Source organism: Artibeus jamaicensis, unplaced genomic scaffold (genome assembly GCF_021234435.1).
Source record: "Artibeus jamaicensis isolate MK-2021 breed Jamaican fruit bat unplaced genomic scaffold, CSHL_Jam_final contig_444, whole genome shotgun sequence".
NCBI classification, from domain to species: Eukaryota; Metazoa; Chordata; class Mammalia; order Chiroptera; family Phyllostomidae; genus Artibeus; species Artibeus jamaicensis.
The window spans coordinates 6,545,205-6,556,899 of NW_026521831.1; the positions used below are offsets into that span (position 1 = coordinate 6,545,205).

The 11,695-nt window shown below is 49.7% G+C and overlaps 1 protein-coding gene across 1 annotated transcript; it reads left to right on the plus strand.

The window, feature by feature from the left end:
- The first annotated feature begins 2,852 nt into the window (after window positions 1-2,852).
- On the plus strand, window positions 2,853-6,570 carry LOC119037928 (T-cell leukemia/lymphoma protein 1A). Its single transcript, XM_037130308.2, has 3 exons — window positions 2,853-2,969; window positions 5,933-6,103; window positions 6,523-6,570. Exons 1-3 carry the CDS (start codon window positions 2,853-2,855, stop codon window positions 6,568-6,570), a joined length of 336 nt encoding a protein of 111 aa, XP_036986203.2.
- Window positions 6,571-11,695: the final 5,125 nt, after the last annotated feature.

Here is an 11,695-nt window from a genome sequence, read left to right on the forward strand (position 1 = left end):
GCCCTTCACAGCTTGCTGTGGTCATGGATGATGCTCAGGGTGACAGTGATCACTGGGATTTTAAGAGGGCAACACTTTATACATGAGAAGTGATTTTTAACAGAAAATAACACAACTAAATGATACAGAGACAGATATTCAGCTGTGTCATAACTAGAGAAATCTGGGGAAAACTGGTGCCAGGGGGCCACTCCCAGGAAGGGAGCTCGCTTTCCTGCAGACCAGCAGTTACTGTGTCCACAAATCACCTGGGGAGCTTGTTACAATGCCGATGCTGACTCAGGAGGGCTGGGGAGGCCTGGAGATGCTGTGCTTCTCACCAGCTCTAGGTGGCGCTGCCATCACTGGGTCAGGGGCCACGGGTAGGGTAGCAAGGCTCTAGTACCTACCCATGGCCAGGACTCCCTCTCAAGCCCCTTCTTTGGAACCCAAAAGATGGGGATGGCTTCCTGCTCCTGAAGAATGAATTCCAGCGGGGTTCTTGATAGCCAGATCCACTCTGCTCAAATCCAATGGCTTCCCTGACCTAAGGGGATGAGTTAATCCATCTCTTCGGTGAACCGGCCCCTCCTCCCACCAGGCAACTGTGTGGGCTGCTCAGGGACCGCTGAGTGAGAGGTTTGCAGAGCATTGAACTCAGGCCACTCACTATAAAAGGTGGCAGCGAGGTGGCCAAGGATGGTGACTTCCCCAGGTCAAAGTCAAAACTGGGTCTGAGTCAGGGCATGAAAGCATCAGTTAAGCATTCCACTTTTAAAAAGAGTCAGAAGAATTGCTTTGTGTTACTTTTCTACATGAAACATCCCCTCAATTATCCTCAGGTAGCCAGCAGATGAATCAACAAAGTGTTGGACTCCCAAGTGAGGCCAAGTGGCCGTAGGGCCCCAGGAAGGGCCGGTACCTGCCCAGGGGCTCCCCATCTCTGAGATCAGCCAGCAGCGGTTGTTCCCCCTCTCGTGGAATTTCCACGGAGAACGCCCACGCCTCCACACAAGCTGCCCCACAGACTCCCCAGTGAAGGAGATGACCCTCCTTCACTCTGCAGTGTCTGGAAACCCCTTCTCAAATGATTTACCAAGCCTCCACAGAGTGATGCAGTCCCTTTGTTCTTTCAAAAGGCGGGGATCATCTTCCCAGAACATTCCGGAGCATAGCTAGCCTAATGGGCTTGATTCTTGTCCCTTTTTTTGTTCCTTTGTGGCCTCTTTCAACAAGCAGAACAAGTGCTGATGAAATGGGCAGACCCCGGGGCATTCTGGGCCTTGTAGCCACAGATATGGCCGGGTCAGTGGCCACATGCCTGCTACTGCCCCCTTTCCCAGTCACAAGAGGCCGCCCAGCAGCCTTGTTTCAGCGGGCCTTGTGACCGCGTTTGACCTCAGAGCTCAGGACTGGGCTGAGACTTCCCCCACAGAGCACAGAACTGTGTGATCTCTCTCCCAGCAGCTATCTGGGTCCGGAATTAAGAACGAAGCGCAAGGAAATCAGCCTGAAAGCCACCAACACGTCCAGGGGTTGAGCTGGGGAAAGCGTTGCTGGACTGGTGTCTGCCCCCGCCCACTCAGCACTTCACTGGGCTTTTGTCTCCTGTTTTATGTTCCTCATAAACCCAATTCCATCTCTGTCGCCGTGGTCTTCCAGAGTGCCTTCCTGAGAGTTACACTGTCTGGTTAGGCAAAGAAGCACATATACACCTTCGCTGTCCCAGGGTCAGCTGTTCTGTTCATTTTCACTTTTTGACATTTCAAACGACCACCCGTTATTCTCTTGATGCCTAGTCAGAGCGACAGGAAAGAGCTAGAAGTCCCGGCACCACACTGCTACCCGTGCTGAGGTCAGACCGAAGAAGCTGGAGCCCGTTTTACGTGTTTCTCATTGTTCTTCATTTTCTTAATTGCCTTAATGGGCCCATGTTACTGCAAAATGAAGTAATGTTGTTTTCTTTGTTTGCTGTAATTCACAGAGAGACTGTTCGGTCACATAACCCAGGGACTTTTCAAATCCACTGGTCTCACTCGGGGTGGAGGGAAGGGTTTCTTTTGAAGTATTGATTTTGAACAATGTTTTCACTAATGAATTCAAAGCCTATGAAGAAGGGAAAAAACCACGTTTCTTCACCACCATGTTTCACAATAGCCACTAAATGACCAGAGGAGCATCAGAGCCATAGAAATTGCATGTCTTTTGTGGGGGGAGGGGAGCTTCAAGATTTGCACTTTGCCAAGGAAATTGATTCTGACACCCAAACCTATAGGCTGAAGATGATGCCGTGAACCTGAGGAACTCCAGGTCTGGTTTAGCTTTGCACAGGTCTCTTATCCCAAAAGATGTGGAGGGGGCCCTGATTCTGGGTTGCCTGGCATTGACCACAAGCTCCAAGCAGAAGCTTGGAGTCCTAGGTCTGGGGTGTGGCTTCCCCGGGCACACACAGTGGCTGACTGAGACAGTAGGGTCCAGCAGGAGGAAACCCACTGGAAGAAAGGGCCAAGGCCACCCGCATGGGTACCTCGCCATCCCTGGGGAGTCAGGGGGTAGAGGGCGAGGTTGATTGGCTGGGGGGCCTCAAGGAAGTACCGGGTCTGCGGGATTTGCTCTGTGGTCCTAGATGCTGGCAGGGTCCTAGGGAACAAGTCAGGCTTAGGCACACAGCTACAGATCCAGCTGGTCGGCCCCACGTGCCCTACTTTAGTTTGCTCTGCACCCCGCCCTGCAGAGTGCTCCATCCTCCTCCAGCCCCGCCGCATGGGGGCGCCTAAGACCGAACCACTATAAAGCATGGAGCCTTGAGTCCATTGACAAGCAAGAGGCTGTGAGAGGCTGCGGCTTATACTCCTTAGACCGCCGCAGGCGTCATGGCTGACTTCCAATACAGTTCACACAGAACCCTGCACCCGGACCGCCTGTGGATCTGGCGGCCGGGTGTGTACGTGGACGAGAACGACCGCACGTGGGTGACCGTAAGGGTCGAGGTACGGCCGCGTCGGGGCCCCCACCGGGGCAGGGCAGCATGAGTGTCACCATCCCTGGCCAGGCCATGGATGCCAGAGACGCCCCAGGCCGCGCACAGCCCTGGAGGAGCCCCCAGGGTGCAGCAGGGCGAGCGCATCGGAGGGAGGCTCGGAAGGTCTGATCTTCCCGGGGCGCCCAGCGGGGCTCACAGGGGAAACCGGTTTGAGCTGGGCTCTCCGGAGGAGTCGGGTTCTCCAGGCCGGGCTGGGGACGTGGGGAAAAGGCACATGGGCCAACGGATGGGGGCCAAGTGCCTCTGGAGTGTGTGGATGTGATCTTGAGTGAAATAGGAATTTTCTGGGTTTCGCGTTCCTGGTCAGTAGTATGGGAACGTTATCTCTCTAAAGCTGCGATTTTCAACCGGTGTGCTGCGGCGGACGCGCTGGTGCGCCCCAGGAGTTTTTGACAGCCTGCAACACCTGGCTAGTCCGGGGCACGGACCTCTTTTCCCTTAGGTTGTCAGATTTAAAAATGACAACAGCCAACACAACAAAAGCCGACCAGTGTGAAAGAGTGTACCTACTTTTTGTATGTCAGGTTGGCCCGAAAATACACTTTTTGGTTTGCCACAGAATTTTAGTAATTAGTTCATGTGTGCCGTGAGATGAGAGAGGTGAAACATCACTACTCTGAAGTAAGTGGTTCATACACGTGGCTCATGATCAGAGCGAATCCCCTCAGGTGGCCTCAGACGCCTGTGTTTAAAGGGCCCCTGCACAGGTTATGGATGGCGGGTTGGGGAACCACGGCCCCAGAGCTTGGGATACTCCATTTCTCTTGCTTTGGGGGGGGGGAAAAACTCCACAAACTTATGCAAATGCACAGCAATATAAAAGCCAGTGTCGAATGGGTGTTGCCTTTGTTTTCTGGGTGATGACTGAAGACGGAGCTTCGGTTAATGCCGACTTTTTTTTTTTTGTAGAACTGTATCTCACTTACAGTAATTTCCATTACATCGTGGGTTTCCCTATGGAAACTTAGACGAAAATGCTGGAACTCTTTTCATATGTAAACTGAAGTAGAAATGTGTAAAAGCAAAATCAAAAATATAATATTGCAAATTTATGTAATATAATAACAAACAGGAAGAAGATATTGACAGTGATGATGCCCCCACTTTACAGATGAGAAAACTGAGGCATAAAAATGTAAATTAGTCCCAAGAAATGTAAATTAGCTGGTTAGTTAATAGGGCCAGCATTCTAAGCATTTAACCATCATCTAATTTTGCACTTTATTGGCATTTCAAATGTATATCTAAATATGAAAATATGTATAAAATATACATATGCATACTTGAAAAAACCGAGTTAAATATTTACTTTAATTCAAGTAGTTGAAGAAAATTTAAGTAAATTTTTTCAACTCTAGCTGAGGAATATCTTCAACATGGCTTCCAAACCACAAAGCAGAGTTTCACGTACTCATGATAAATTCTGCACAAAACATAACCCATTAGCAAACAGTGGGCCAGGATTTGTCCCGCATCACTGAAAGAACCAGTGTTATTCCTTTTTTTTTTTTTAAGATTTTTATTCATTTATTTTTAGAGGGGAGGGAGGGAGAAAGAGGGAAAGAAATATCAGTGTGTGGTTTCCTTTCACACTGGGGCCTGGCCCACAACCCAGGCACGTGCCTTGACTGGGAATCGAACCAGCAACCCTTTGGTTTGCAGGTTGGCACTCAATCCACTGAGCCTCACCAGCCAGGGCAGGACCAGGATTCTTCATATGTAAAGGTTTCCTTAAATCAACAAGCAAACGATGAAGAAGCAAACTAAAAATGGTTGAAGAATGTGGAAGACCACCTAATAACACCAAGAATGGTGATTCCCACACTTAGACTTTGCAGGATGATCTGCATTCTTTTTTAACAATGAGTTCTCATTTATTTCATAATGGCAAAGTTTAAAAAGCTATTTCCACTTTGGAAAAATAGTCATTGAACAAACACGAGTGCCCAGTTCATATGCCAAGCACGACCCTCCTGGCGAAGCTTCCTCCTGGGCGCTGCCTGCTGTGTATTTGCCTGTCCTTGCACTTGAATCCTCTCAGCGCTGTTCTAGGCATGCTTCTCATGCGTATCCTAGAGCTGGGTTTTGCTGCATTTGTCTTCCCAGAAGACATACATTTGAGCAGATTTCTCCCTCAAAGAAAGGAGTAAGCCCTGCACGCATGGGGGGGGGGGATGTTCTAGGCAAAGAACCCCAGGTATAAAAGCTCACTGAAGAGTGGCATGTCCCAGAAATAATGAGGAGTCCTGGGTGGCTGGAGGAGGGTAGTGGGTGATAGGTAGACAGTAGAGGAGGAAGGAGACAGGGGCCTGGCTACGTGGGCCTGGGGACCCTGATAAGGATCTCAGTCCACTCTGCCTGCAGTGGGAAGGCACTGGAGGGAGCAGGAACAGAGGTGATGTAATCCTTGGACGATCCCTCTGGCTGCATGCCAGCATCTGATATTTGGGGGGCACACATCCAACAAGGTGTCAAGTTAGGAAGTCATCGTAGTACTCCGGGTAAGAGACGATGGCAAAGGGATGAAGGGCGGATGGCAAAAAGGGGTCCGGCCCGTGATTCTGGGGTCTGGGGATATCTTGTTTAAAAGGAGATGTATGACCAAATAAAGGGGGGAAATCAAAGAAAATCCCACATCAGCTGAAATGGGCATGGAACCCTCAAAGTGATGGCAGCTCAAGGCCCCGTGGCAACCAGCAGTGTATCAGGAAGATGAGGGCCTTTGTGACCCATCTGAGTGTCTGGACATGGGACTGTCCCAGCCAGGGGTCCCAAGAGAACCACACCTGGCTTAAGGAATGGAGCTTTCAGGAGAGTGGCTCCAGCATCAGAGGCATCAGCAGGCTGGGCCAGGGGCTATTTGTGTCTGAAGGAGCCCTGAAGATGTGCCCTGCCTGGTCTTCTCTGCAGGAGGAAAATGGGCTCAAAGCGCTCTTGCGCCAGGAAGACGTGGACCGGGGGGAGGCCATGCGGCCCAGCCAGCTGCCCCCAAGTCCGCTGCCCGTCATGTGGCAGCTCTACCCTAGCCAACAGTATCGATCCTCAGACTCCAGTTACTGGCGTATAGTGTACCACATCAAGGCAAGTTTGTGCTTCTTCGGGGATCCATCACGTCAGGCCGGCGCAGGGGGGCCCTGCTCCCCATCTCCCACACCTGGCCTCTGTAGTATATTGGTTCCCTCTGTGTCTGCACCAAAAATTAAAAAAGAAATAGTGCACGGGGGTACAGAACTTACAACTACAGATTCTTTTAAAGGACTGGGTTAGGGGGAGGGTAGAGCTGAGTGGCCAGGTTACCTCCGGGTTATCTAACAGAAGCACCCCTGGCTGTAGGAGGGCCTTTCTGGTGGGCATCACAGGGTGAAGGTTGGTGGGAGAGGAACCCCCCGGGTCCTTCCACGTGGTACCTGCCTGCTGCTGTGAGCTGGTGGAAGGCTGGGGAGCTGGGAGTGGAGGGAGACTCCCCGGGGCTGTGGTCCCAAATTCCCTTCTCTCTGTAGGTCTGTGGCACTGAAGACCTGCTCCTTGAACAAATTCCAGAATCGTAGTGCAGGTGATTGGTGAGTACCTCTGGGCCCAACAGCAGTGAGTCCAGAGTTTTGAGGAGGTACAGTGGCTTGTCCAGATCCCAGAGGCAGGTTTCCAACCCCAGTCTCTGACACCAAGCCGCCTGCTCTGTTCATGACCTGCTGTAGCTCATCCCTAGGCCTCCCACCTGGGACCAGCCCTGACCACCGAGGTCCCCCGCCCCTGGCCAGACTTACCCCACAGCTCTGCTCCCACCCACCCTCCACCCTGCCCTTCACCCCCACCAAGTTGTCCCTTCTCCTTTGACTCTGTCTTCATTTGTCCTTGTCCCCAGGTCCTGCAGTGCCCATCTCCCTGAGCCCCAGTCCTGCGGTGGGGATGTTCACGCCTCTGTTCACCTTTTTTACCAGTCTGTTCTGTCCTGCTCTGCCACAGCCGGGTCCAGGGGAAGGGACAGGCAGGGGATGAGCCCTGCCCAGGGCCTGCTGGAGCCTGCCTGCAGTCCCCTCGGCCTCCCTTGGCAGATTGGCACTAGAGGGCACCTGGGCCAGTGTAGCTCCCTCCAAGTGCCCGATCTGTACCCATGCCTCTGGTTTTCTCAGGTTTTGCCTGATGGTTTGCGGCCTCTTGGTCTGCTCTGTCCTCCCAGCAGCTAACGCCGTGCGCTGCACACACAGGGCTGCCTCTTGTTCTCTTCCCTCCGCTCCATGCACCTCTGGCTGCCAGGCCATGGGGCCTGCTCGCCTGAGCCCGGTAGGCCTGGCCCTCAAGCCCCTGGTCCAGCTCTCCCATGTGGTGCATGCCTAGACACAGCCATGTCTGCCAAAGCCCCACCTGCCAAGCAGGTTCATGTGCTGTTCACGGGAAGGCCTGAGAGGAACCCTGGTCTGTGCTCAGGACTCAGAATCCTCCTGGTCAAGGGTCCGCAGCCCCTGCCCCCTCAGGAGGCCAGCCATGCGAGTCCTGCGGACAGGCCCTCTGGCAGCCCTCTGATAGGACAGAGGTTGAAGGTCCCCCCCTTTTATCGATGCCCACACACCTGAATGTTCTGAGGTTGTATGTAGCATGAACACTTTGTAATATTAATTAAATGTATGACAATTCATCTTTGTGCTGAATCAGCTTCTGTCCTTGACCTAGATTCTGGTGGAGAGGAGCGAGAACAGGCAGTCACCAAATAAGAAAATCTGAAAGGGAAAGAATGCTCATGAATTTAGCATACTTCCTGTACTTGGGAGCTTAGGCTGGAATTTTTTTTCCATATGATTCAAACATTCAAAAACCCAAAGTTCTAGGAGGCATGATTTGAGAACGACTGGGATAACTGAGTGCAAACTCTAGGTCTTCAAAAACCTCTCTGACTAGCCCCGCCCCCTCATTCTGCAGGGGGAGGGGGGGCGGACAGCCAGCTAGCTGTCTCCTTACTGCTCTGGCCATTCACCAAGCTGTCCTTACATGGGTAACACCAATGCCAGAAAGAGTCTACCCTCCCTGAGACTGTCCCCAGCCAACCAAGCCCCAACCAATCTTTCCCAACTCCCATGACCTGTAGTCCCCCCCACTCTGAGCTGGGTCCCTCCTGCTTCTCAAGATCAGCTGCCTCTACTTTCTGAGCAGGTAAGCAGGCCCTCCCCACTTATATCTATCTGACTTCAGTCCATAGCTTCATCAGAGAGGTTCCCGATAGGCATGGGCTGTCGGGTATCTAATGAGAGAGTTGTGTAAGAAAAACACTTCTCCTACCTTATGTTCTCTGTCCCAGTCTTCCATGCACTGGACAGGTTTGGGTCTCCACACCTGACACCATCTGTGGCTCCTGTCATTTTAACCCCATCACCTTGCACAGTGCTTGGCAGGGTAAGAGTTTGGGTCGTGGGAACCCCTACTAGACAGACACCTCTCAGGGACAGAACACTGGAGCAGGAGGGGTGCCAATTGCCCCCCCTTTTAGGCCCTGAAAGAGGGAAGGTTGTGTCCCAGCCCAAATTCACACACCGATGCCCTGATTCCCCGTGTGTGGATTTGCAGGTGGGGCCTTTGGGACACGATTCGGGTGAGATGAGGGCTCGAGGGTGGGTTCTCCTGAAGGCATTTGTGCTCTTACAAGGAGAGGAGGTGAGGACAATCTCTCCACACAAACCCGCCAAGGAAAGGCCATGTGAGGACACAGAGGAGGGCTGTCCCTACACACTAGGAGGTGGACCCTCACCAGAATGTAAATCTGCCAGCACCTTGATCTCAAAACTTCCCAGCCTACAGAGCTGTGAGAAATATCTATTGTTTAAGCCACCCAGTCCATGGTGGCCTGTTATAGCAGTCCGAGATGACAGAGACATTCCTTGTGCAAAATTTTTTGTTTGTGAAACCTTTGACCGCCATTGTGAGTTGTAGTGGGTGCTGCTGATACAGCAGTGAGCAAAACAAAGGCCCTGCTCTCATGCGGTGTTGACCCTGGGAAAAAATGAGCAAGAGCTTGAGATCTGCAAAATCCTGCCAAGAAAACAGAACAGGGCACTGTGGTGGTGCAGTAGGTCAGGCAGTAAAAAGGTCACTTTGGCCGAATACAAAATGGTAGGCTCACATTTTCTCTCTTGAGTATATATTACACCATTTACTCCATTGTGTTTTAACTTAAAAGTCTTCTATAAAGGTCTTGTGCCATATAAATAACTTGCTAATTTTACTTTAGGCCAAAAGGGCTTTTATTCTATAAAGTCTAACAGTTTTAATAGAATTGACTGTTCTGGCCATGTGTCCCAGGCACATTTTGTCCCCTTTAAATTTGTAGATTCAAGTTATTGTGTATGTTTGCTTTCAGGAAAGTTTTCTTTAATGGTTGCTTATATTTGTTCTTCTGTACTACCTTTTCTTTCTTTGGTGGTGGGTGGGGGGCTTCTATTGTGCATATGTTGGATCTTCTTTGTCTTCTATATCCACCAATTTCTCTTTAATTGTTTTAATATTTTTCTTCTATTTTTTAATGTTTCTACTTATAGTACTCTTCTTCTCTTCCCCTCCTTGTTACTCTGCTCGTTTTTTAAAGGGATTTCACAGTTCTCCTCATTACCCCTTACTTCAGAGCCCCAGCATCTGCTCGTTGAGTGTGGATTCTGGAGGATCGCACATCTCATGTTCCACACACATCACCCCACTCACGCCGGGCACCACTGTGGTGTCTTCACCATGGGGCTGCAGGTGACCAAGTTTGGGCCACATTTGGAGTAAGTTGGAGAGTTTGCGGATGTTTGTGGGTTACAGTCAGACTATGCCTGAAAGTGGAATATTAGACATTCAACTTGAAAAAGCTATAGCATCATCCCCCCTTCTACTCTCCTCCCCATGAAGCCAATCACCTCATCTGTGAGCTCCTTTCTACGTTACTGACCCCTTCCCCCTTGAAAAAGCTAATGCTGGAAATGCTAACCTTTTTTCTTATGTAGAACAACTAGGTCCATTTGACTCGAGGCTAACTTTACTTGATTCAATGCCACATTGATGTGTTTTACTAAATAAAAGACAATTGCAAAAAGAAAGTATGTCTCTCCCCTTGTCAGGCTGCTATGACCAATTGTGGGTTCATATTTTCTTTCTCTTTCTGCCTCCTTTCTTCCTAGAATACCTGCTCAGGATGTTTGAGTTGAGAAGGAAGGAAGAAGGGAGAGAGAGTTTGCAAAAATGGAACCCATGGAGGAGCACTTACTAGGAATCAGGTTAGAGACAGGGTGCTGGAGGAGTGGGCAAAGGCCAGGGGAAAGGAATGAGTTGCCCAAGACTAAAAACAAGCTACTTTGCTAAGAGAGTGCCCCTGTAAGAATCTACCCCTCCAGGTATTATTATAATAATGCCTCCTTTACACAAGAAAACAGGAGCTTGGAGAGATTATGTACTTTGGGCAAAGTTAACATAGTAAGAAGCAGACCTGGATTAAAACAGGCAGCATGGCTGGAATCTAGCTCCCAGTCACCATGCTGTTACTGTACAGACTTGGAAAACAACCACATGTGGGTGAATCCCAAGGACTTCTTATTCTGACCCACAGTAAAGGGTTTTCACATCTCAGATCCTCAGTTTCCTCACCTGTAATGAGACAGGTACATTAAAACCTATCTCTTAGCTGTGGCTGGTGTGGGTCGGTGGGTTGAGCATCAGCCTGCAAAGCCAAGAGTCACCGGTTTGATTCCCAGTCAGAGCACATGCCTGGGTTGTGAGCCAGGTTCCCAGCAGGGGGCGTATGAGAGGCAACCACACATTGATGTTTCTCTTCCTTTCTTGCTCTTTCCCCTCTCTAAAAATAAATAAAATTTTCTAAAAGAAACCTATCTCTTAATATTCTTTGAATATTAAACCAGCTAATTAATGTAAAATGCCTGGCACATAATAGATTCAATAAAATTTAATATTCTTTATTATATTTCCTATATTTCATGGAAAGTATCACTAACAGCTTCCTCCGAGAAAAAATCAAAAACTTTTTAAAGATCATTTTACTTTGTAAAAACATAGCCACTAAATAAAAACATTGAAGGACAAACCAAATGCCAATGCTATTTATTTTAAGTTAAACAGAAAAGAGAGAATGACTGTTGGTCTTCAGCTAAAGAGATGATAAATATTGCAAGAGCAATACAACTTGCTTTATTTAAAAACACACATGCACCCTGGCCGGTGTGGCCCAGTGGACTGAGCACCAGCCTGCACAGGGATCACTGGTTTGATTCCCAGTCAGGGCACATGCCTGGGTTGTGGGCCGGGTCCTCAGTAGGGGGCCTGTACAAGAGGCAACCACACATTGATGTTTCTCTCCCTCTCTTTCTCCTTCCCTTCCCTTCTCTCTACAAATATAATCTTTAAAAAATAAAAATGACACAATTCCCTTGTTTGAGAGGGTCACCTTAAAAAACCGTGACATGCAATCACAAATAATTGGGTCGAGTTTTGCTCCGAGTTACAACTGCCTTTTCTCAACATTTCTGCTTTCCTTGGAGACTGTTCAACAGGGTGACGAGCACCCCCACCCCCATTTGCTCCAGGCTGCCTGCGAATGAGTTTATCCAGGTGTTAATACCGCAAACCAAAAGGGTAAGCTGGAAAGAAAGCTTTGTAACCACTTACAACAAAGGTCTTTGTGTCACATAAAGACAGAGA

Coding starts and splice junctions, on each gene's coding strand:
- LOC119037928 (XM_037130308.2), top strand. CDS start 2,853: ATGGCTGACTTCCAATACAGTTCACACAGAACCCTGCACCCGGACCGC. Junction 2,970..5,932: donor GGGTGACCGTAAGGGTCGAG/GTACGGCCGCGT, acceptor TCTTCTCTGCAG/GAGGAAAATGGGCTCAAAGC. Junction 6,104..6,522: donor GTATAGTGTACCACATCAAG/GCAAGTTTGTGC, acceptor TTCTCTCTGTAG/GTCTGTGGCACTGAAGACCT.